This window comes from Alligator mississippiensis, chromosome 2, assembly GCF_030867095.1.
Source record: "Alligator mississippiensis isolate rAllMis1 chromosome 2, rAllMis1, whole genome shotgun sequence".
NCBI lineage: Eukaryota > Metazoa > Chordata > Crocodylia > Alligatoridae > Alligator > Alligator mississippiensis.
The window spans coordinates 101,421,292-101,448,086 of NC_081825.1; the positions used below are offsets into that span (position 1 = coordinate 101,421,292).

At 43.5% G+C, this 26,795-nt stretch overlaps 1 protein-coding gene across 10 annotated transcripts in view; it reads left to right on the top strand.

The window, feature by feature from the left end:
* ANAPC10 (anaphase promoting complex subunit 10) overlaps window positions 1-25,387 on the top strand; it is a 62,615-nt gene extending 37,228 nt beyond the window's left edge. For 4 of the 10 annotated variants that reach the window (XM_059722013.1, XM_059722012.1, XM_059722016.1 and 1 more), the window contains exon 5: window positions 24,994-25,387. In XM_059722013.1, the coding sequence (XP_059577996.1) occupies window positions 24,994-25,224 (231 nt within the window). In that variant the 3' untranslated portion in view covers window positions 25,225-25,387. Of the gene's footprint in view, window positions 1-20,829; window positions 20,980-24,993 lie in introns of all 10 variants that reach the window. The other 6 variants (XR_009459819.1, XM_059722015.1, XM_059722017.1 and 3 more) reach the window with 6 other exon arrangements.
* Window positions 25,388-26,795: the final 1,408 nt, after the last annotated feature.

Genomic DNA, 26,795 nt, shown 5'->3' on the forward strand with positions numbered 1-26,795 from the left:
TTGGTTTTCTGTGGGCAGAGCGAAATTCTTTACCCATTAGCTTTGCCTAGGCAGTATTGCATCTACCTCCTACTCTGTAAGGAGGAAAGGAATCGGGTGGTGTTGGAGAAGCTGGCTCATAATACAGGCAACTTCTCTTCCTCTGTGTCCAAAGGTACAGCATGCAAGATGGAAAATCTCACCAGTGTACTTTTAAGTGTCTGACTTTGGCAATGGAGCTCAGTTTCCACTTTCCCCTCTGCTTCTGTCAGACGTGGTTGGATGGTAGTGGGTACAACTGTCAATGCAAAATTGACCCTCAGGCTTAGTCTTTTCCTCCTGCAGTTGCATCTATGACATTTTCACTTCTTGCTTTGAAGCAGCTTTATAGGTACAAACTCCTAAAGGAGGCACTGACTAATATAATCAGTTTTCATTAGGAATATAAAACTGAAAGAGGGCTCTAAGGCCACATGTTTCAGATCCTTGCATTCTCAGTTAGTTTTTAACAAGAAATCCCCAAAATTGCCAGTTTTAGCCTTCACCCACAACTACAAGGAACACTATGCCAAACACCAAGAGTATCGTAGAATATACTACAAGTAATAAAAATGTTTCTCCTAAAGGAGTTTTTTACCAGACACAGCAGGTGTCCAGACTATAGAAGTCTCTGGGCATGGAACATTGGTTAGCATCAGAAAAATAAAACATACTTGGTATCTGCATGGTTGAACAGGCAGTGCTAGCATGGGTGTTCAGTATTGCTAATATGGTCCTCTGAACCCCCCCAAAATAAAAATCTTAAGGTTTTTCCTGGAGGAAAAAAAAAAGTCGCAAATAAATCTGTCTTATACAGGTATGCAGATTGGTTCCCAACTCTCTTAAGTGATAGGGTGGGAAACTACGGAAAGCTGAAGCTACTTATAGAGTCATTGGAAAGGTAGTTTTACAATCCTGGCTCTTGTCAGATACTGTAAAGGGAATACCATTTGCATGGCAAATAGAAGTCCAAGTAAAAAATACCACTTGGCAAATGATAGCTGGAAAATGTGAAGTGCTGAGACACGAGGAGTAGCTATCCTCAGTTGCATCAAGGCTGCCTGTCTGACCCCCCCCACCAGCCCTGTCTGAAATCAGATTCCTTACCCCTGACTGGTGTCGTGCTCTTTCAGTTTGAGAAGAAATGGCTATCAAAAGCTTTGGTCAAAATGTCACTGGACAGTCTCTAAAGAGGGCACGATGCGTGGCATTGTGTAAAAATCATAGTCACAGTTTTCTCATTCCTAGTCTCAAGCAATCTATGAAAATGCTAATATATGAATCCTCTACATCAAATCGGAGCAATATAACCCACTCCTTAATACACGGTGTCCTCCATTTTATTTCGGCATCTGAACAAGTTCTCATGGTAGGCTTCCAAAGTGGTCGTCTCTGTGAGGAAGCTTGTTTTTTTGCAAAAAACAGTCTTTCAGTACAACATCATGGATTCTTGCATGAAGTTATCATAACTCATGGACCTTAGAAAGAAGTCAACAAGTAGAATTCATTATACTAGCTGAAGTAAATCACTGTTCTAACTACTACTTTAAACAAATGAGAGGCTTGAATTTCTCCAGGGGGGCTTTGATGTGGCTGTATTAAAGTGTCCAAGCAAAAGGTCAAAGCTTTAATCTTCTCAGTATATTCCAGAAGAGGAAGTTTGCATGAACTCAACAAGCTATTCTTCCATAGAACAACAATCTTGATTCCAGCCCCACAGATTTGTAGAGTACAACATTCAAACCTTGTTTTGGGTCTTTCAAAACTTAGTTTAGCCCCTGTGGCAGGTGTCACTATACTTTCTTTTCAGTAAAATAAACATTGTATAACTACTGTCTGTAATTGGCAAAGTTCATAAAGTGAGGATCTCTCTCATATGAGACCAGTTATTACACTTATTTTTAGACAAGTAGTCTTCATTCATTTCTGAAATGCATTGAAGGATTGCTTTTTTTTCGTCAGACATCACAGGGTGTGAAGGCAGATCAGGTAAGGTCACCATAGAGCCAAAGGCATGAGTTTTGACCTCTGCTTTATAGTTTTAGAACACTCTCCTTTGTGCTATTGGCTAGAGAAGGTGTCTTGCCTTAACCATGCTAATGGTGCTAGGGCCACTAGGCTCTCAAGAACTTTTGACCTTTTGACTTTTTGATGGGATGACAATGTCTAAGCTGTCAATTCTAAGCAAAGATGTCTTGTCTTGTGAAATGAGTTTTGTTAAGCAGTCATGTGGTCATCATTACGTATATTTCTCCAGTTCTATATATTAGTCATCCAAGCTTTACCCAGCAGCATATTTTTGCCAAAAGATTTTTTCCATGGCTTAATATCCAGGGGAAGATAGGGAATATATAACTTACTTCAGTTAGGATTATCCTTTATTATGACTATCAGTTTTCTACCCTGGAGGCACATTTCATCTGTGAAAGTCCTATTGTAATGGATCTATGGCCTTTAATTTCCTGGTTTTCATTAAACATTCAGATCAGCACAAATAAATTTTCCTTTCTTCAAGTGATGAAGTTGACAGTGTCATGACCCAAAGGTCTGATTTTTTTTTTTTTTTTTTTTTTTTTTTTTTTTGTGCGCTTCGGCACTAAGAATTATCCCTGTGGGTTTGCAACTTCATTGCACGGAGGAGTTCTGCTGCGTAGAGAACCCGCGTGCAAAGGAGTGTTCCTGCCACTTTGCAGTGATCTTTGCAGGGTGCATTTCCTTTGCAACACAGAAATGCACGGTGCAAAGTGTTCCCGCTCGTCGTATGCAAATTTGTGCCCCGCAATTGGCTAGTTCTAAATTATTCACACGTGGCGGCTAGTGATTGGCCTGCTAGCCGTATAAGAGGCTTGAGCAGTTTCCGCCCAAGCCGAAGAGGACTCCGCATCCATCTCGTGGGGACTCTGGGTGTGCGCGGCAGGGTAATAGAAACCCTGTGTGTCGCTCAGAGGGGTTTGGCGGCCTGATCCACCGCCCACCTCTTCCCGTCTTCGAACGGAGCCTACTATAAGACGTAACGACAAGTTTAATGCGCGCTTGTCCTGGACATCCGGAGTTTGTCTGTGTGGAGCCTAGCAAGCTCCATGTGATTGTTCGTGTTCTGTCTGCGTGGAGCCTTGCAACCTCCATGTGTGTTCGTGTTTTTTGTTGTAACTGCAACTCAAGCAAGTTCTCAGCCTACACCACGACCATCTCGGTGTAAGTAAAATAATCTTAAAATCAACCGTTACGTGTCTGTGCCTAATTCTAGCTCGGCGACCTCCCTCTCCGACCCGGCCTGCCTGGGCTGCTGGCCACAGCCCACGTGCAGAGCGACGAAAGCGACCCGGGGTCAGACCTGGCGCACACATGGCGACGAGGATGGGATCGGGATCACCATGGCATAGGCCGATGGGATCAGGAGAGGGCTCGCTAGAGTTAGAATTAGTTGAGAACTGCCCTTGGAGAAGTGGGAGACGCAGCGTAGCAAGCATCAGAGAACTGGAGGCGCACCTCGTGTACCACCAGGCGGGCGGAACGGGCCAGAGATGTGTCCGTGGACACCTTTCGTTAAGGGGAGAAGAGGGAACTCCAGAAGTCGGAGCCCTAGAAGGGAAAGAAGTATATCTTCACCCCGCGGCGTTCGGGTGTATCATGGGCGATGAGCGGGTTCTGTATAGGCCCCTCGAACCTGTGACCCTTGCCGAAGTCGACCCGGCGAGCGCAGTAAGCCCGACCCCCACCCGGGAGTGTGTCTGTTGCTTACGGTGTGCCCGAGAGATGGGAGAGACGATGCCAATCGGCTGGTTTTCCCCTTGTATGGTGGTGCCTAGACTGAGGGGTCGTGAGCGTCCGTCCGAGCTCCACGAAGACCCAGAGACGGAGGACCGCGCCGTAAATGAGAGAATGGTCCTACGGTGCGACAAGGGGGGAAAACTAAATGCAACCTTTCAAACTATGGCTGATTTAATGAGTGAAACTTTAAGTTTAAAGACCCAGCTGCATATGGCCGTTCGAGCGGTCGGAGAAGCGGCTGAGAAAAGGGATCTTGAAAAGCCCCAACAAGATGGTGCCGAGCAGAGGGAAGACCGCGTGGAGAAGCTGGAAGTGAGGGATGGAGCTTCGGGAGAGCCCGCGAGGTTCGGCCAGTGACTCCGCCCAGCGACGCAGTGTCGGTTCCGCCGACCACGCCCCTTTGCCAAAGGGAGGGGGAGTCAAGCAGAGGAGTGCATCCGCCCCTCCCGCCTGAGACAGCAACGACTCCCACTGTAACAATGACTGCAGCTCTGACAGAAACAGCAACAGCAGCGACAACTCATGAGGAAATTGATCAGCCTGCAGTATCAAACAGCCCAGTCATCGGTCTGCAGAATGCAGTTCAAGCTACCACCTATTACGCTCGTTCCAGAGCCGAACTGCAGAATTTATGTAGAGAATCCAGGATATGATCCGACGAAACTCTGGCTGTGTGGTTGGGACGTCTAGTCGTGGAACTTGGGTCCGACCTCCTGGACCAGGAAGAAGCAAGCTTCTTGGTGAGACAAGCTTCATGGAGTAGGGGACATGTCACCGACATCGACATGGTGGCGTTTAGCGTCCACTGGCCTATTCCAATTCCAGCGCTTGTGGCAGGAGTGATTGAACAGAAGGCCCACGCATGGCATGACGGCCGACCAGAGCACACCGGTGCAGAACAGCTTGTACTGGCTATTATCGGAGTTTCATACTGCGCCTGGAGCCCAACAGAATGTACGTTGGGACTAACACCGCTCCAACGAATGCGACCGTGGCCTCATCGTCACCTGCGAGACCCTGGAACCATTCCAGTGACTCTCGACAGCATAGATAGTTATCTTAAAGTATATGGGTAAAGAAACATCGTGGTTCTGCGAATTGTGCTGAACCCACTGGTCGATCATCCTGTGAGTAGTCTCCTTCATCAGTTGTCAAGACTACACGTCCTAATGGAGCCAAGACTATCCAGTGATCGGGAGTGTCAGTGCCCGACTGAGGCTCAGAACACGAAACACCGTGAATCCGAGCGTCCAGTATTGTGCCAGAGAACACAGGAGGAGAGAGATATGTTTGGATTCCTCCTGCAGCGTTCTGGACTTAATAAGAGACAGCTTCGGATTTTAGGAGACGCGGGACAATGGCAGCTAGCCTACGAGTTAGGTTTTCACTATCTAGAAGAAGGCGACGATGACTCATCAACAATTTCATCGAGTTGCTGAGTCGGAAAAGAGAGAGAGCTGTCCAGTATAAAATCGTGTTTACATATTTGTATTTAATAGGGATGATAAGTTTAATCGACTGCATTATCGTGTGGTCCCGTGTGATTTTATAAATAGTAGTGAATAACCATTTTAAGAGAGTTCTTTTACAGATCTGGGATTCGGAGTGCGTGGTGGAGAGAGGCCTCGAGAGGGACAACATCACTGAAAGGAACGAAGGCCTGACGCGTGATTCCACCATGACACCTACCGAAGTCATGATCGTTCAGTTTTTTGTTATGAATGTGATTTTATGTATATGTGTGTGTGCCGGCTATTATTTGATTCAATCCCTTGAGGATGAACTTTTATTGTTGACTGATTTTGTTTATGCTCGTTTAGTTTCGCGAACCGTTGACAGAGCTATGAATAACCCGGATGATAGGTTTGAAGTATAATTCTATTGTGCCTTCAGCGAGGGGGGATGTCATGACCCAAAGGTCTGATTTTTTGTGTGTGTGTGCTTCGGCACTAAGAATTATCCCCGTGGGTTTGCAACTTCATTGCACGGAGGAGTTCTGCTGCGCAGAGAACCCGCGTGCAAAGGAGTGTTCCCGCCACTTTGCAGCAATCTTTGCAGGGTGCATTTCCTTTGCAACACAGAAATGCACGGTGCAAAGAGTTCCCACTCATCGTATGCAAATTTGTGCCCCGCAATTGGCTAGTTCTAAATTATTTACACGTGGCGGCTAGCAATTGGCCTGCTAGCCATATAAGAGGCTTGAGCAGTTTCTGCCCAAGCCAAAGAGGACTCCGCATCCATCTCGTGGGGACTCTGGGTGTGCGCGGCAGGGTAATAGAAACCCTGTGTGTTGCTCAGAGGGGTTTGGCGGCCTGATCCACCGCCCACCTCTTCCCGTCTTCGAACGGAGCCTACTATAAGACGTAACGACGAGTTTAATGCGCGCTTGTCCTGGACATCCGGAGTTTGTCTGCATGGAGCCTAGCAAGCTCCACGTGTGTTCGTGTGCTGTCTGCGTGGAGCCTTGCAACCTCCACATGTGTTCGTGTTTTTTGTTGTAACCGCAGCTCAAGCAAGTTCTCAGCCTACACCACGATCTCGGTGTAAGTAAAATAATCTTAAAATCAACCTTTATGTGTCTGTGCCTAATTCTAGCTCGGCGACCTCCCTCTCCGACCCGGCCTGCCCGGGCTGCTGGCCACAGCCCACGTGCAGAGCGACAAAAGCGACCTGGGGTCAGACCCGGCGCGCACAGACAGGTGTGCCCATTCTGGATGCAGTCATATAATTCAGAATTGAAATAGAAGTTTACATCCAGAAACACTTAGTTTTCCTTTAAAAAAAAATCTGTGCTCTGCAATAAGAATGTTTACATTTCTTGAAACCATAATTAACAGTCTATAACAGTGACAAACTCTGACAGGTTGCGCACCACAAATTTAAAGTGATACAAGCTTAAGAACCACCAGCAAATTTTTCAGTTCAACCTTAAGTACCATGAGCAAACTTTTGTCATACAAAGTAATTGTAATAAATCTGTTAATGCATACCGCTGACAGGTTGTCTGTGTACCACTGGTGGTACCTGTATCACAGATTGGGAACCACTTGCCTATAACATGGGAAGGTAGGGATGTGAAAGGTTAAAAATTTAAAAAAGTTTAAATGATAAGTATATTTGTACTGGTAATGGATTACCAGTTAACTTTAAGTGTGGGGCATAGTCCAATGGTGAAGGGAAGCGGCATGGTGCTCAGGAACAGGAAAGAGGGAGGTGCCCCTCATCCGCCTGGCAGTAGTGGGGGGCACAAGTCCACACTACCACCCCTGCTGCTTCCAGGCAGGCAGGGGGTGCCTTGCCATGGTGGCGCAGGGCTCCCAGCCGCAGCACAAAATTTCCTGCTCTGCCCTGCCGGGTCTCGCTCACTCAGCCATGGACGCCCCAGTGGGAGGGCAACTGGGTGGGGGATCCCTGAGCCCACAGCCACTAGCCTGCATCTGCCCCCACCCTGCACACAAATTTGGTGGGCACGTGCCCTCCCCATGTCCTCCCTTCCTGGCAATACACATAGCGGTGGGGAACCAGTTCCCTGCCACCCTCAGAACGAGTCACCCATAGCTCTGTCCCACTCCCTGCCCAGGCCCTGTAGCTGTGCATTCCTGCCCCAGGCCCCACGCACCACCCTGGCTGGGCAGTGCCCCCAGCCCTAGCCCTACCCAAGTCCTTCCCTCCCTCACTATAGGGGCTTCAGTTCCCTTCCCCCCTCCCCCCCCAACTTACCTGCAGGGAGCTGCTCTCACGCTGTCTGGCTGCCATGTGCATGCGTGTGCACACATGCACATGATGTCCCCCTGCCTGATTGCCCTCCTCCCGCTCCCCCCAGCCCCTTGCAGGCTGGAACTTTTCCAGTCTGCAGCAGGAAGTCTGCCGTTCCCTGCATTTTTCTCTGTTGAAAGAGAAAATCCGTGTTTTACTGTGTTTTTCTGTGGCAAACAGAAAATGCAGATCTTTGCTCATAACTCAAAAGAGGTTTGCACTAAGTACAGAGAAACTTTTCCCTTCGTTTTTTGTTCCTTTGAGTGTTTTGAACAGGGCTGTCATTTGTACAGCCTTCATTCTGGATGTAATTTACCTAAGCCTAAACAATAACTGTTCCTTTGAGTAAGCTCTGTTTAAGAAACCGTGGTTGGGGGAAAATAGAAATCTTCCATTTTACTGATGGACAGAAGTTGTCTGCTTTCCTAATCATTCTGGTCATATATTCTGAGGGGTCCAGAACTTCGGAGCAAAGTAAATGCTGGTATGATGGCACCTGCTCTGACCTCTCAGTAATGCTTTTCTTTGCACCTGCTCATTCACATTTGATACATATCTTCTGACCCAACACAAGCACCATGGAATTTAGGTAGTTAATTTGATGTTGCTGTTGTTTATAAATTTAAAAACCTTTAATATACATTGTGTAATTTGATTTTTTCAAATTACTCACATTGGTTTAACTTAACTATAGCTATGTCTAGACAGGTTTCCTGGGTATGGCCAAACAATTTTAAAAGTAAATTATGAACCTTTTTCACTTTCAAAAACAGAATCTGGTTTCATTATATCTGTTAGAAACTGAACACATGGAAATTGCCAGTATTGAGAGTGCAATTTTTTCAAGTTTTGCAACACTAGCTTAATAACTTAACACTGAAAGTATTGCTGAGTGTAACTAGTCACTGTGGAGTGGATATACCTTCTGAACGTTGCAGTTTCCTTCTAAGTAGACCAGTGGAACCCGATGTCCAAGAACTTAGTTCAGGTTTTCCCTTTAGTTTCCTCCCCCTTGTGTTCTCCTTCTCTGCTCCACCACATTCCTCTGCACAGTGTTAGTTTTTTGCTTCCTATTTCCTGTCTTGTTTTATAAAACATTTTCCTTTTCCTGTGGTTCCATCCTACATGCCCTGACAGGCCAGTCCTCCATTGTCTCAAAAAGCAGTCTGATTTAGCCTGATTGAAAAACATAGGAGATAGTGGCCATCTTGCTGAGGTCAGCTTGTGGCTTTGCTCCTGTTGATGATGATGATAATGACAGACGCCATTTTGGATAAGGATAGCAGTTCACAAGTTTGAAAGCAAAAAGTGTTGTGTTTTAGAACAAATGCTCAGTCAGTTTTAATGAGATTTGCAGTGAAAGCATGCAAATTAACAGCATTGTAACTTTACAGTTTGTGCTGAGTAGGTGATATGTATACTGCCCCGGGAATGGACCAGATAATGAAGCCAAGGTTCGCTGTTGTTGTTTCTTTTATCTGTGGCATCAGACTAAGTTAATTCACTTCTTTTGGTTGGTAAGTTGCAGGGGGAGAGTGAAAGTAAAACTCCTGTTCTGCTTTCAGAATGAGTATCAGGTGAGCACCCTGATAGTACCAAGGATTTTAATGCTTAAACTGTGTCATGTCTCACCAAGTAGGTTTTGTGCTTTACTACATGACTACATACTTGATTATCTTGATAGTGTCTTCCATATGAGCTAAAGATATTTTATATGATCTAGAAATTGTAAGAGGCACAATCAAAGCTTAAAAATATGCACGTTTGGAAGCATCCCTGATAGCCAGATTTTCCATTTTAAGAGGTTGGAAATCTGGCAGTGTTTTGAAGAGCTAATAGGTTTGCAAAAATGAGAACTCTAGCAAATCTGGAAAAGATTTACCTATACGATTAATGCATACAGTTGTATAAATGGTTGAGCGTTTCAGAGTTGAACAGAGAATTAAGTCACAAATTCTCTTTTTAAAATTAATGGGAGTTGGGTGGCTAAATATACTAGTTACCCTTTGACATTTTTAACTATTGAGTCTAGTTAGGACCTGTCCAAAAAGCTGGAATAAATATTGAGAGACTTTTGAGGAAAAGCAGAGAGGAGAGAATGGACATTCAATTTCACCATGGATCAAAAGTAGCTGGCCTGCCCTACTGGATAGCAGAATAGACCCAGAAGAAGTATAAGGTAAATTAATAGGCTGCAGTCTACCATTTTGTTCTCTGTTATAATGCATTGTAGATGTCTAATAGCAGGGAATTCCCTTTTTTCCCCTTTTTGCTGTGTGAGTTTTCTACTAAGGTATCTGGAGGGAGTGGGGAGTTTGAGGGCATGGAGCTTAAATTAGCTTCCTTTTTTTGGAGATTGGATTGACCTTTTATAATCTCAGCTGCCCAAAATTCAAACTGACATTGAGAAGTCTGGTTTCATGAACTTCTATAAATTTATAGTGCACATGTTTAAACATTGTGAATGCGGTTTAAAGAAGGGCTCTATGAATATCAAGTAGTTTTTGCCAAATTTTGAATGCGAGTAGCTCAAAGATACTGCAGGTAAGATTTTCAAAGCCATGTAAGGGCTGTGGGAAAATGTCCTTCTGTATAGCTATCCACCAACTAGCAGGAAGGAACTGAGATTTGGCAGTCGGACCAAACCACTACCAGTACAAGGTGTACTGCCAGTTGGAGTTTCCACAGTGTAAAGTCTTCACAAAACAGCTGGCAGTGGTACCTGTGCATCAAAAAATGGAGAATTTCTGTGTACCCTTTCCTTGACAACTGACTGAGCAGAGGCAGGTCTCAGCAAAATGTAGTGAAGAGCCTCTTTCTGCTTTCCCAGCCAATCATCTTAGAAGTGTACAAAACTTTTTTTCTTATTCATAGAAAACTGGAGTAGCTGACTCAAGTGGTCATCTAGTCCAACCCCCTGCTAACAGCAGGACCATCCCCCATTAGATCATCCCAGCCAAGGCTTTGTCTAGCTGGGTCTTTAAAAACCTCCAATGATGGAGATAACACAACTTTGCAGGGTAACCTGTTCTATTGCTTACTACCCTCCTCTTGCATTTCAACTTCCCTTTCTGCAACTTGGGACCACTGCTCCTTGCAGTCTAGTACCATCGTCTTTGTAACCCCTCTTCAGGTAGCTGAAGGTTGCTATTAAATCCCACCTTGGTCGTCTCTTCAGACTAAATAAGACCAGTTACCTCAGATTAAAGTATGTTCCCCAGCCCCCTAGCTATTTTCATTGCCCTCCATTAGGCTCTCTCTAGTTTGTCCAAGTCCTTTCTGTAGTGAAGGACCCAAAACTAGACACAGTACTCCAAATGTGGCCTCACCAGTGCCAAATAGAGGAGAAGAATCACTTCCCTTGATATGCTAGCAATGCTTCTACTAATGCAGCCTGATATGCTATTAGCCTGCTGCACAACGAGGGCACGCTGTTGGCTCGTATTTAGCTTATTGTTCACTAACCCCCAGGTCCTTTTCTGCAGAGTTGCTGCTGAGCCAGTCAGTCTGCGGTCTGTACCCGCACATAGGATTATTCCATCCTAAGTGCAGGACTCTACACTTGTCCTTATTGAGCCTCAGGAGATTTCTTTTGGTCCAATCCTCCAATCTGTCACAGTCTCTCTGAATCCTATTCCTATCCTTCAGTGTGTCTACTATGCCCCCCAGTTTGGTGTCATCTGCAAACTTGCTGAGGATGAGTCTTAACCTTGGTGAGACCATGCTGACCTGACTGTTCCTAATCACCAGGGATCCTGGTTTTCTCTGTTTAAAAATCCAAAATTCTCCAGTTTTAAAAACTCATGAGCCCGGGTTTTTCCACTATTAAAATGAAACGCCACTATATATACAGGTATCGGTTGAACACAATGTTTTATTGATGCATATACAATTTTAAAGCAATATGGAAGTCTACCAGTGCTTCAATTATTATAATAAAATACATTCTAGATATCTATATATCTTGGCATTTGATTTTGTTTTTTTTATCATAGAAGTTCAGAGCTCTCCCTGCCCCCTTCACTTATCAGGACACGGATCCAGTTGTGGTTGTCCCCCCTGCTGCTTTATGGGGCCGAGCAACCCTGAGATGCCAGTGTCCCTTCCCATGCTGTTGCCTCTCACTCCCAACTCATAGCTCCCCACCCTCACTAGCCCTTCCGGTGTCCCTCACTCCTGACCCTCACCTCCCTGGCCCTGACAGTGCCCCTCACTCCCAACCTAAAGTCCCCTACCCCCTCAGCCCTGCTGGTGCCTCTCACTCCCTACCTGATGCTTCCCAGCCTCAGCCCCCAGTGTGAGGAAGGGAGTGAGCACGTAGGGAATGGGTGGGTGTGTAGAGGAGTGGGCATAGGCAATGCAGGAGGTGGGTGGGGGGCCATAGGTGACACGTGACCAGTAGGTGACTAATTTCTATAGTCACAGTCAGGGAGGGGGCTGCAGCCAGGCCAGACCAGCTCCGAGCAGGAGCTGCCCTTTGCAGCCCGGCAGGCAGCAGGGAGCACTGTGCTGCCATGGTCACCAAAGTGAGGAGTAGTGGTGGCGGCAGTGCAGTTGCGCACCCCTCTGCTGCTGGGCAGGCAGGGGGCATCTCACTTTGCTGGGCATGGCGCTCCCTCCTGCTCAATGGACCGCAGAGGTGGCTCCTGCCCAAAGCTAATCTGGCCAGGCTGCAGCCCTGCACCTTGCTTTGGGCGCAGAAATCTGGGTGGGTACATGCTGCCTCCACCCCCCTCTGTATCGCCTATGTCTGGACCCAGTATCACTGCATTTGAGCAGCTTGGATGCTGACTTGTCAAGTACCATGGACAGGGACTTCTCCAGGCAAGTCCAGGAGATCTTGCTACAGAGCTGGAAGACATATACTGGAAACACTTATTTATCAAAATTAAGTGATTCTTTGTTTGGATTGTTTAACATGGCCTGAACTCTATGCAGCTTTCAGTAACAAAGATCCTTGGTTACTTGCTACTTCTGAAATTCTGTGGCCTTTTGTCCAGTTCCATTAAGGTCCATGACAGCAATCTTGGCATATAATCCACTCTTGTAGTTGTACTGTGTCCTACCTTATGGTAGAGAAATTCCTCAAGGGCCTACATACTTAGCCTGTTTCTGTCTAGGCTTTCCCACTGTCCTCTTGACACCTTTTATGGGACCTCTTTTTTGACTCACCTTCAGAATGCCCTTGCTTTGCTTTGAAGACTGTGTTTCTGATTTGCTTTTGCTTCGGGTAGCAGAGTGTGAGAGGCCAAGGCACTTTCGATGTTCTCTCGCTCTCTGCATGTGTCACCTAGTGGTAATATGATCATGTTGAAACTTAGACCTAAAGTCACCCCTCGTTTGGTCTCAACAGTTCATCTGAAGCAATGGATAAATCTGCCTTCTCCCAAAATCCTTCTCTATCCTGCAAAAATGATGTACGATGGATGTTTCCAGAGCCTTACTTCCTTATTAACAGAACCAAAGCGTTCAGACTGTGTCCCATCATATTTCTGGCAACAGGCGTATTCTAAAAGTTAGGCCATCTTAACAAATGGTGTACCTGCTAACTTTTGTTGAGCGCTATGCATTGCACTTAGTGACAGGATAGTGGGAGGTGGTGAGCAAAAGCTACATAAATCCCCATGCTGCTATCACTTGTCTTGCTGTTGTGTCTGGATCTGGCCTATAAGGAGCCCCACAGTCCAGATCTGGCTCATGAGGGCTGAGTTTGAAATCCCTGCTTTATACCATTTATGGCATGTTTATTTATAGAGCCTTTCTTTGTTTGATCCCTGTACTGCTAAAAGATGATTATTCTGTTATAACCAACCAGGGGAAAATAATTGAGAGGCTTCTGTTTTAAAGGGCCTTATTTCATACGAGTTAAAACATTGGAGTTGTATACCAGTTGAGGATCTGGTTCACAGTCTTCAGATATATCTGTCCCTTGGTTAATGGTTACACGTGAAGGTGTCTCAAGTCTAAAATGAGCTTTCTCTTCTCGTTTTACTGAACTGTAGGAAGTAAGCTGCTGCCCACGAAAGCTTATGCCTCTCTGATTCAGTTATTTTATAAGGTGCAAATCTTCCTTGCCTTCAGAATAACACAGCTAACCTACCTCTCTAAGCTGTAGGTAACCATCAAGACATGTTACAAAGAATGGCTAATTTTATGAGATTTTTTTCTGAATTGTGAAATAGAGATGGATGAAAATTGGGGAGGGTTTTGTTTGGGTCATCTAGAAAGTTTCTTATACTGACATGGAGCTAGTCTCCAGTCAGTTCAAGTTCATCATAAAGGCATGCTTGAACATTTAAATCAGTAAATACAGTGTAGTACAAATAGTTCTGAACTAGACTGTGCAAAAACTTGTGCAAACTAAGTGAATAACTAGAAGTCAAGTTTAAGGTCTATCTGAAATCTTTGCCTCAGGTGTATGGCATATGCAAAATATAAACATTTTTTTTAGTCTACTGGTACTCTTAATCATCCCTTTTGTAGTGTCCTTAGTATAGTGAACTTTTGTAGTTCTTTGGACTCATAATCCTCATTTTTTGTGCCAAAAAATTTGTTAAGCACTTTATATCAGTCAGTTTTATGTACAGCTTAATATTCTGTTTAGTCATTCCTTTAGTCAAATTGCACCTTTTCTTGAATGTATAGGCATTTGTAGTTTGAAGGAAGAGTGAGTAGCTAGAAATCCTTATCAAGGAGTATTTAGAATCATAGAAAACTAGGGTTGGAAGGGACCTTAGGAGGTCATCTAGTCCCAACCGCCTGCTCAAAACAGAGCATACTTTTACATACTTCTACCTCATTCTCTTTATTTTGGCTTCCCTACCCCTGCACATTCTCTTTCCTTCAATTTATCTGAAACTGTTATTCACAAGGGATTTTTGTCTGGTACTATGTTTTCAGTTTTTAGAGCAGCTAATACAACTGCTTCAGTAGACACTCTCAGGTCTGCTGAAGTCGTTATTGAATCTACTTTGGGAAGGGAGTTGCTGTCTTCTAGACAAGCTTTTCTCAACCCATGGGTTGCGACCCAAAAGTGGGTTGCTAGAATATGTGAAAGGGTCACGAACAAACTTTAAAAATGGATCAACAAACTTTAAAAATGGATTCTCCTTTAAAGGAGAATAACTTAGGAAACTCTGGGTATTCCCTTTCATGCTGGCAGAGTTCCAGGCTGCAAGGGGCTGCTTGGAGCCACCCATGCCCCACACGCTCGCCCCCTACCCCACACACTTGGGGGGATGGGACAGGGGGCAGGTTGGGAGTGAGAGACTAGCAGGGCCAGGGGCTGTTTTCTACTTGAACTGTGTATTGGGTTGGGACTTCCCATCGATGTCTACAGATGGATTCTGGTACAAAAAAGATTGGGAACCATTGCTCTAGGCCAGTGGTTCTAAACCTTTTTAGATTAAAGGCACCTTGTTAAACTCAAAGTGCGCTCCTGAGAAAAAGCTAGATCTTCATTTTCACTTGGTTTTTTTTACAACAAAAATGGGTGGCTTTTTTGTTGCAAAGAACTCAGACCACAACAAGTCAAAATGTTGTAAACTCTGTGGATTCCAATTTGAAATTGCTGGGTTGAATCATGTTTGCACACCTAACAGCACTAACATTGGGTGGCACCCTTGAAAGGATCTCAAGGCATCCCAGGGTGCTACCTCAGTCTGGTTGAGAATCACAGCTCTAGACTTTTCACGGACTCTATGTGAGCGAATGGAAGTTCCTCTTACCTAATGGACTGAAAGGAGATGTTTTAACCATTTAAGGGAGGTGACTGATGATCACTAAGTTACCTCCTTAGGTGGTCGCTGCTGTACTAGAGAAAAAGCTTGCTTCTCACAGTGGGCTCTTTGAGCCTGCTTCTGTGTTTCTTGTTAAGTTGCTCTTGTGGTGTCCCTCCTTTGACTCACTTGGAACTTCTGAAGTTTCTTTTGGATCTGCTTCTCCTTTTTGCTGGAACCGGTGCATCATTGCTATTAACTGGTTCTCTTCCTTCCTAAGTGAAGAGATGGCTGGCACCCAGAATCTGCTACTTCATGTGTTGACAGTTCCAGTACTGGAGTTATGCAGAAGCCTGCTGAGGCTAAATTGTTATAGCTACATTGTGGGACATAGCAATTATGGAAAGAGACCACCTTTTGGGTCCTGGGCATCTTTTCTTCCTACTGCTTATTGTCAAGAACTATAAGCACAGTTGCAGGAAAGCACAGCTGAACAGAAAAAAGAATCTTTCCAATGTTTGATCTCTCATATAGAGATTCTCTCCAATATAGGTAAACACCTTATGTCTGAAAATACGATCTATTTCTTTTGGAATTGATTTTTATTTCAGTCTTTTTCTTGAAAGAGTGCTTTATTTATTGAGAACACCTGCTGTTTTGAAAAGTTTGGGGATTTTTTTTTAAATTCCCTGCTAAGAACCAGCACAGGACCTAGAAATACTCTAATCATTACGTCTAATTTCGAAGATTTTTGTCACAACAATAGTGCAAGTATCTGAAAATACCACTACCATTATAGTAATGGAACAGGAAGTTGCAGTCTTGAAAGTTTGTGGAACAGATAAAAATAAATAAAATCAAATGGCTTTTGAAAATACAACAGTTGCTGAAAGGTCATAGAGAGAATACATGCAGCATGAGACACAGACTAAAAAAGGAAAGAGTACTACATTTAAATAGGATCAAGTACAGTAGAGAGTCTGTTATATTGCTGATCCTAGTAGTTCAGTTTCCATAACCTTGATGGTAGGTTGTACAAGTGAGGACAATAATAACCACAAGAAAGGGAACTCTCAGTGATTTGAAGAAAAATTGAAACATGATCAACGAGCTGAAAAACTTCATATACATTATATAAACCAAAATGTTTGATTTACTGAGCAACTCTTTGTCGCAACTGATGTGGATAATTGAAACTCTTGTGTATAAAAGTAAGGGTTCATTTACATACTACTCATTTCTGCAGCCTGTAAGCCACTGGCGGGCAAAACGCAGCCTGTGGGCCAGATCTGGCCCGCTAGGTGACTTAATCGAGCCCGCAGGTGGGTGCTTGCCAATTCACTATATCTGGCTCTTGCATGGGATCAAGCCCCACACACTACCATGGGGACAGTGTGCGCTGTGCTCCCATCTGTGCCTGTAGGACAGCCCTGACTCCAGCCCCGCAGGTAGGAGAGCAGCAGCCTATGGGGGCAAGGAGCAGCGGTGGGCAGGAAGGTAGGGAAACAGTAGGGGAAGGTCAGTGGTGGGCTGAGGAAGTGGCGGCAGCAGAGAGGCATGGGCGGTGGTGGCGGGTAGGTGGGGGAAGTGGCAGTGAGTGAGTGGGTGGGAGGAATGCGACAGGAGCGCGGCAGCAACAGGTGGGAGCGCGAGGCATGCGGCCAGCAGATGCCCAGGGTGGGGTGGCAGGAGTGCAGAGCTTGGGCCAGTGGGGGCGCGGGATCCAGCTGGCTGCGTTGTGTGGGGCTTCATGGGGCTCACATGCAGTTACCAGCTGTGTGCGTCTGTGGGGAGCCCTGTGTGATAGTGCAGGTGGCTCAGCCCTGCTCACTGCCATGTGTAAGTCATGGGGCATGGTGGGGTGCTCCACAGTATGGAGGGACGTGTGGGACTCCCCCTGGCGGCACAGGGCTTGGGTGTGTGAGCCTCATGCAGTAGACCTGGTGGCCTAGCCATGTGCAGCCCTGCGGCTTGCCAGGACTGTGCACCAGCCAGGGGGCTCTGCCTGCTGTAGGCTGTGCCTTGGGCTTGCTGCCTGCTGCTGCCGCTGGTGGCAGGGGCTTTGCACAGTGGTGGGGAGTGTGTGTGAGGGGGCTGTGTTTATAGGGGGCTTCCCACCCCCCATGCACTACCATACATGCACCCCCCCAGCCACCTTCCCCCCCCAAGCCCTACAGACTGCAGTCCCATGTGTTCCCCCCACACACATCCTTCCCCACACCCCACATACACATACCCACAACCCCCCACAAACCACATGCATGCACGCACAGAGCCACCCTCCCCTTCCACACATCCCACATACCCATTTACACACACCCATAACACCCCACAATATACAAGAGTAAGACTTCATTCTGAGCTATTCTTCAATCACCTCTATGTACATGGCACAAATGCACACAAATCAGGTAAAAAATATATCTGTATTTTTAAATAAAATTAAAATATGTTACTGTAGATGTTTGATTTGTAGTATATAATTTGTTTTTTTTCCAGTTCCAAGATGGCAAACACCCTAGAAGTACTCCTTTTGGCAAGGGGAAGGGGAGGGTCTTCCGGTGGCAAAGGCTGGAGGTTAGGGGGTGGAATATCTGGCCCCAAGATGGTGACCAGGGGCCGGGACACCTGTCAAAGAGCAGGGCTACCCTTGCAGCCCTTGACAGCTCACCAAAACTTGTTAAGCGTCCCTCCAGCCAAAATAATTGCCCATGTCTGCTGTAAGCGTTTTGCCTGACAGGACTGTTGAATTGGCTGTAGTGGATAAAAATAAGCAATGGTGAAGACTTGTGTCATGGGAGATGCCCTGTACTGGTCATGCCCTGAAGCAGGGCTGTGCTGAGGTACAGTCACTGTAAGAGTCAAATAGGGCACTATACCTGTAAAGAAGGCTGTAGCATAGGTGACATGTAGGGGGGACACGTGCCATCTCTGAGATTGGCCCTTGCTGGCCAGGGAGTGGGGGCCGATGGCCGGTGCCCCCCTGAGAATGTGGGAGCGCCAAGGGAAGATTCCCACCCCCACCCCTGGGTCGGCGATCCGCTGCTAGTGCTGCCCCAGGATCAGGAGGCACCAGTTGCCCATGGGCTGTGGGATGGGGAAGTTTCAGGATAAGAGCAGAAGTGATGCTAGGATCAAGGTGTGTGCAAATTAAGTGTCCCCTAGTACCTTTTAGCAGTGGGTGCTGTTCCAAGTATTTGGGTGGAGCAGAGCCACAGAGGAGCTGTATTGTAGCCAGGGGGAGTAGAATTCCAGCCAACTTTTGCTTCAACACAGTGTGCCACAGAGGCAGAGTAGTTGTGAACTGATATGCTAGTTAATTCATAAAATAAATTGTCTCGGGAAGCATTAAGATCGCTTAACTTCATGTGTTGGAACAGGTTCTGACCTGGAAGGGATTGTGGCACTCTGAAATTTGTTTCATCTGAATAGCTGACCAGAGGCAGTCTCCTTTTTCTCTGCCCACCTGCATACAGTCCATATCAACTGGCATGTTGCTTACATACAGTATTCATCTGTCCTCTCAAATTCCTCTTTCTCTGTCAAGACCACTGCTGCAGTCTCCCGGCTGGTGTTTCTACCTGTCAGTCTGCCCCACTCTTCTCTTTCACTTCTGATTTTTCTTCCCTGTCCACCTGCCCCACAACCTGTTCAGCTTTGTTGCTATCTCTGTTCTTATAATCACAGTGTTCTGCCTGCTGCCACAGCCACTCTCCTTCCCCTCTTAGCAATGCTTCCCAGATGTTAAAAAAGATTGAATGAAGAGATTAATGTAAATAGGTTTAATATATCTTTGGAAGGAAATTATTTTGTTATTTCTTTTGCTAAATCAGTGGAAGGAGACGAGTGTTAGATATGATCCCCTTGTGCATGAGAGAACCAGCAAAACCAATGCAGACCACATTCTCTTTGGAATTTGGGATTCTAGAATTCTTTGTAAATTTTTCAATCTAAAAAGTTTAATAAAGTGTATTGGACCTGATTCTGCAATATCTTTCAACTGGTGGATAGTTTTTTATGCCAATAAAATTGAGTGTAAAACACCAGTAAAATTGAATAAATGTCTCTGTAATATGACCAGATATAAATGACTCTTCAATGTGCAAGGCAATGAAGAATCAGGGCCAGTTATGTTTTGGGAAGTAAGATTTAATCAATGTGTGTGTTGATTTTCCTAAATAAATGTATAACATGGATTACTGGAGTGTGAGAGCATGCATTTCCGAAGAGTAGTAGACAGGTGAACAGGAAAAATGAGAACTAGGTAGATAGGACCAAGTAAGGCTGTCCAGCCAATTTAACTTTTCCAGTTTGTATTTTTTGTTGTTATTCCTTGATTTTTTTTCTCTTATTCGTGCTCCTTAACCACTGAGCAACAAAGTACCATTTGTTATTACAAACAGGTTTAAGACAATGAACTCTTAAATCATTATATTGTATACCAGATTAGATCAAAGCTGGAAAAAATGCCCTGATTAAAAAAAATACTTAACCAAGATTTATAATTACTATTTTTTCTTTACCCTTTTCTTTTTGTTCTTTTTCTGGCGAGAGACTTTGATTGAAATCAGACTCTACTTTTGTTCTGTTTAAACTAATAAGAAATGAATTGGTTGGCAGACATCATAAATTTTGCTGGATCACATTTAATTGTGATGAGAAGCTATGTAAATCTAATTCAGTGATTGGTTTACATATGAGGGGGAAAATACAGGAAGCCGCTTAGAATATTAATGTCTTTTGTAGTGGACTTTTATTGGTGACTCAGCAGTTTCATGGGAAGTATGAGACTTTGCAAAATTGATTTGAAGTATAGCATATGAATAGGTGATTTATTGCTCGCATGTCACAGAGCTGACCATGCAGCCCATTGAGACAGCTATAATTTTTTACTATTGACAGAGTTGGGTAGTGCCACCTGACACTTCCAATTATAAGGCCTTTTATTTAGTTGCTTATAACTTTTGCCCATCTTTGATGGTTCCAACTGAAATTTTCACTGCTTGGTGTCTTCCTGGGGATGAATTTTGTTTTTGGAAAGTTTCAGCCAGAACAGTTCTTGTGTTTGCAACAGCAAGGCTAATGAAAAATGTGTTTTGCTTATGTTAAAATAATCTGGCAACCTTTCTTTTGATGATCCCCATGCTTTGAAGCATGGGGTGTGAAACTTGGCAGGGAGGATGATAGTTTTTTCCATCAGGATATGCTTTTTTTTTATCTTCCCATCCATCCAAATTTATAAGCTATGCTATAAGCCTATGAAAAAGCACTATTTGCACAGACTTACTAGAGATGTCTCAGATGTCAGCAGTTGCATTCTCTGAGGATTGTGTCCACACAGAGAATGGTCAAACCTGGAGCTGAGCAGGACTGTCTACATGATTGCAGTCCTGGGCTTCTGATGGCCATGTCAGGGCTGGGTTCGGACAACTGAACCGAGAACAGAAAGCGTGTTGCTTCTGAGCCCTCAAGATTTCAGTCCTGCTGTGGGTACCAGTGCTCATAATGTATATTGCAATGTACAGGCACTCCTCACTTAACGACTGAGTTCTGTTCCTGCGACTAGGTCGTTAAGTGAATTGGTCGATAAGCGAGGAGCCGCCCCTTGATACTGCGTGCCTTGGCTTGAGACGCCGCGCTGCCGTTTCCACAATATGTTTCGTACAATACCGACTGCTCGGAGAGCTGGTCGTAAGTCCGCGTGGTCGTTAAACAGGTAGGTTGTTAAGTGAGGAGTACCTGTATATACATATAAATACATTGCAAACCAGAAAACTACATTAAAAGAATCTAGGTTACAAAATCAAACACTAAAAAGTTAGGAAATGTGCTATCTTACTGCATACTCTTTATGCATGTTTATCATAATAGCCTTTCATTATGTAATTCCATGCTATTTCTTCCACAGGACCCTGTCCTATTTAGGGCACTGGATAGGCCTGCTCTAGGAATGAGTCAAGGTTGTTTAGTGAAAGAGATTCCATCTACTGCAGGGGCTGGAAGCTGTGGATTGAACGAGGCAGGAGAGGCAATCACAATGTTGAAAGGGATGGTTTTCTGGCTAGGACAGTTGGATGCTGCTGTGCAGAAGCAGACTCTGTTCTTCCTATCGTCATAGAATTCATATGTGATGCTACGAAAATCACTTAAATTAAGATTTTTCAGAAGTGGCCACTAACTGTTTGTTTTCTGGTATGTAAATTGAGACTAGGAGATATGATTAGTACAATGGTTCTCAACCTTTTTTGGACTCGGGGCACCTCTCCATAACTTTTGTGAATCAAGCGGAACCCGATTTTAAAACTAATTTATAGATTATAGTGTTTCCTCCTTGTAGAGAGGCTGGGCAGTGCAGATGGGATGTCATTTAGGCAGGGACAACTCTGAGCCTGCACTTAACTGCTTATCCTCCTACCTCACTTATATCCTCACACCTCAAGGCCCCAGCACCCTGGTTCCAAATTACTGGACAAGTAGAATAGCTAAGCATACACAGCTACAACAGAAGTCGATAGGAGTTGGTCTTTGAATTTATGGGCTGTGTCCAGATGAGCAGGAGCATGCGCTTGCAGCAGTACAAATTTGTGCTGCTACTTTGTGCCTCAGCACGCAACCCTGAACATGCTCTTTGTTGCAGGACAAATTATCCCGCTCTAGGCAAACTGCCCTTGCCCAGCTTCCGTTGGAGCAGCCAAGGCACACATGGAGCATACTGCAGGACCAAGGCTCCATTTGATCCAACACACGTTCTACTGTAGCATGCTCTGCGTCACTTTTTTTTTTTTTTTCCCCTGGTGCACTTTTTTTGCTACTGAAAATCCTGGGGCCAATTTTGCCCCCATACTGCAAATTTGCAGCACAGGGCATGTTTTAACGTTCCATGTGTGCAGTTTGCAGCACCACAAACCTCATGACCCTGCTTATCTGGACATGGCTATGGAATGCTATTTAATGCTAAGGATGCTTTTTAAGTTGGCTCCCAAGCATTTCAAATTGACCATCTAAAATTAGAGGAGGCTCTTCACCTTAATGACTCTGCCCCAGTTCTCCATTTTACAGCTGAGTAATCTGATACCCCTTTCATCTCACTGTAAAATTGGGAAAATAAATCTACCCTTGAAGAAATGAATAGTTCTGTTTTTTGAGTAGGGTTTGAGTAGTGTGCAGTAAGGCATGCAACTGGGTTTTTAACAGTAGGGAGAAAACTAAATATTGACTAGCTAATTATTGAGTGAATACTGTCCCTTCTTTGCCTTGAAATAAGATAGGGTCATGTGGAAGAATAGGAGGTGATCATACAATTATGACTGCATCATAATCCTATGCACAAGGGGACTGAATTAAGGTTGCTCAGGCAACCTTAACTCTATAGTATTTCTAAACTTTTGAGTGCTTCACTTTGCAACCTCTATTCATGTTTTGTTTAACATAGTGGTTTTGTGTGCACATACATAAAACAGCACAATCTTATCTCTGTCCTGTTGTTCATGGGCACCAAATGATCAAAAACTGAGGGTCCAGCATACACAGGCAGTGGTAAATTTTTGCTTCTCTTTTGCGTGCTTGCATTGGCATGAAATGGATTTTAAAATCTTTGTGTTCATAGTTCCAGCACCTTCATTTGCACTTTGCATTCTAGCTGCTGATATGCTCAGTGAGAATCACTATATAAACACAAGCTGAGTCAGAGATGATCTCTTGGATTAATTCCCACAACAGCTTCAGGACTAGAATGGCAGTTTCTGCAAGACTCTACACAGATAGAATCTCAGTGGGTTCCACAACAAACCCTTTGAAATAAAAGACCTTGAGAAGCTGTTTATTTTCCAGCAGGTGTTCAAGCGTGCCTGAATGGTATTCGTCCTAGTCAGGACACGTCAATGAAATGTGTAACAGTGAGCCATTTATTTGGTTCTTGATATGACTTCTAGCTAACCACACTGGCTTGTTTTTAATACTGTATCATTTAATTGGTATATGTAAAGTAGCCAAAGTTCCATATGCAGAGATGTGTTTGCTTTATGTAGGGTCATTAGAAAGAGCAGGAGGTACGCCTTCCTCATGATCAAGTGGAAAGAGGTTTCTGGAGGTATCCATCTCACTGAGTTCCTGCTGAAATTATTATTTTAATGCTGCTAGAATGTTGTATTTCGTGTATCAGTAATGATTTGTTAGGGTGCCTATAGCCTTTGATAAGAGTGGTCTTGGTGTTTAGATTTAACCATTTAATTATTCATTATAAACTTAGTTGGTTCCCTTGTTTCTGAACATTATTCAGATATTTTGGTAGGTTGCCTGAGAGCAGTCATTTCAGAGGTATTGTTGGACTTGTATATGCAAGTCTGAAAACTCAAAATGGAGGCATAGAAGAGCTTTCTATGTGTATTTAGGATAACTTTATGTATGCAGCATTTTCAAGAGAACACTGATGGTTTTGAGCAGCTAAGCACGCAAATTGCCTGTGAAGGGAAACGTCGTGGTTCAGTGCAGACATTCATCTGCTTAGCAGGGTGAATGCTCTATGCCTCCTGAAGCACTGATTTGTCTGTGGCTCCCAATTTTGTTCATGGCTTCTACTGAACTGTACATTTTCTATTGTTCTTTGATCTGTGCTTTGTTGAGGTTTGATGGCTATTTTAAGTATAGGTTATTCCTGAACTTTCATATAGCACCTTTCCTGATTTCTACATAGTGTCATGTCACTGATATAGCTTAACTGTTAACCAAGTGGGACTGTTTGCTCACTTTGATGTTCTCTTCTTTTGTTAGAGTAAACAGGGAAAAAATGACTATGCTGCCCTTTACTCACTGTACACTGATCAATCAGAAGCTCCACAGACATTATTAAAATTTAGGTATACACCCCCTGTTAAAACACCACCTACCCCAGTTTGAAAACCACTGCACTAAATGGAGTAATCTCATTGCTGTGCATTGCCATTGACGTCAATGCCTGTTGGTGTCAAGTGTAGGAGTATGAGTAGCATTTTGCACGTAAAGGGGTACACGGCCAAAAAAGCTTGAAAACTACTGATTTTGTGTATTAAGTCAAGTTAAAATGGAAGCCAGGACCTGATGAGTTGCCTATGTTGGAATGCAGAGAAATGAGTCATGGAACCTGGCAGACTCCATGTCACACACTGTCATGACATTTCACAATTATCTTCTCCGTCACTTCAATATTTTTTCTTCTTCCACCCCATCAAAAAATTGAGCAGTACTGAACACCCTAATTTTTCATGAATATATGTATAAATCAAGTCAAAACATTTTACCTTGAGTTCTGATTGGAAGGATGAGGGTCCAAAAATGTACAACAGTTGATTTCACGATGTTTTGTTCCGTAAGGTGAACCTTCTGTATTGTGTTCCATCTATAAAATGTGGTTATTAAAATGATATTGCTCTGCTTTTTTGTTAACTTTCTACTCAAGTTCCTTTTGATAATTTCAGACTTATTTTTAAGGCTAGCGAAACATCAAGTAAATGACAACTTCTAGCTGGCCTAAGCTGGCTCACACTAGTCAAGCAACTAGAGCTCCACCCACTCATACCATCAGCAATTTAGCCTTATGCATTGAACAGCATTACTTCAAGTGCTTTTAAAAATGTAACAAAGTTTGGCACTCAGGACTCTCTGTGAAGCAATTTTTATATAAATATATTGCGATTTATATTTTATTGTAGTAAAATGGTTTGTGAACATCTCCTTTTTGTCTTCTGTTTTCCAGCAGCTTGAATTAGTGGAACCAAGTGGCTGGATTCATGTTCCTTTAACTGATTCTCATAAGAAGCCTATTCGCACCTTTATGATTCAGATTGCTGTTTTAGCCAATCACCAAAATGGAAGAGACACTCACATGAGACAAATTAAAGTGTATACCCCAGTGGAAGAGAGCTCCATTGGAAAATTTCCCAGATGTACAACGATTGATTTCATGATGTATCGTTCCATAAGGTGAATCTTCTTATAAAGGAATAATAAAAGGGAATTTTTGTTATTGGTATTAGGTTTCAATTTTTTTCATTAAAAGTCTCACATTTTTTATTTTTGTGTAATTATATCTGTACAGTTACATTTTTTGTATAGTTTTTAAATAAAGACTTTAAGAATCTGCTTGATAATTGCATTTTCTATCCATTATACTTACAAAATGTTGGTGCTTTTAATAATCAAAAAGCATATTAAGATATTTCTCATTTGTGTTCATATGAAATGGATAACTGTAGTGCCTGTAACATGGAAAAAGTACTTTCCTGATGATTTCCTTTCACTAGGATACTTTACTTTGTATTATGAGAGTTTGTTTGGGATCTTAAGAAACGTTCTTTATTTAGGCACAATTCTTTAATAGATTACTATGATTCTATTACTACTTTTGTTGTGTGTAGAAAATTTCTTTTTAAAGGTATTTGTCTTGTACCGAGCATATATTTTCACTGTTGAATGGAGAATGTTTCATTTCTGGTGAGAAGTGTATTATTTTAACAGTCTTTAATTTAATGTAATTTTTTTCCTTCTGCTAAGTCACTGTGGTTTTCTCTCTTCTACATAAAACAGATTAAGTTAAATAGTTTAGTGAAGGAAGGTAAGCTTTTTCTAACCCTGTATTCTGTATGACTGGTACTGATGGTATATAACCATTACATCATTGTAATGTAACAATGGAAATGCATGGAATGTGCAGACGCCATTCCTCAGCATCACTTCTAAGCACCCTTGAGGTTCCATTAATCACAAAAAATATTAAGAATTCAAGTAATCTGTATAATGCCGAGCAATGTCACACTTAAGTCATGGACTTTCGTAAGAGAATAAAAAAGTTGAAGCATTTTGACATAACACCACATGGCAAACCTCTAATCTACGTATGATCTATTTATTAATAAAAAATACATAGCTTGAATGTGGCTTACAGTTTTGTAGAGGAGGTAAATCCCCCACAAAAAGAGGAATCAGAAAAGTAAATTTTTTCTTTGTAAAATCTGAAGTACAAGGATGGAATTTTAAAAAGTGTTTACAATTAGCCCTCTTTCTCCTGATGTAGAAGTTGATAGTAGCTTCCCATCATCAGGAGAAAATTTAGGCCATACGTTTTGCAAATCATCAATAAAAAAGGAAGAAAATTAAACTGTGAATTAGATTACTAGCCCTGGTATCGAGGTGGCTCTTTTGAAAGTGCAATCGATCTCTCTGGGGGATACCACCTTGATACCGCGTGAAGAATTGTTGTAGTACAAAAAGAAAATCCTCACAAATCGCACACCATACTAGAAGAAGACCCAATTCTTAAAGAGATCTTTCTAGAACCAGCCATCCTAGCTTTTAAACAAGCACCAAACCTTGCTAACCTCATCTCCAGAAGCAAACTGCCTATGACCCAAACCACACCCAATGGATCCAGACCATGCTGGGACAAGAAATGTAAAACCTGCCAACACATCTCTGCTACTCCCACAATAACTACACCCCACAACAGAACCATCATCATGCCTGGATCTTACACCTGCACCTCCAGAAATGTAAAATATC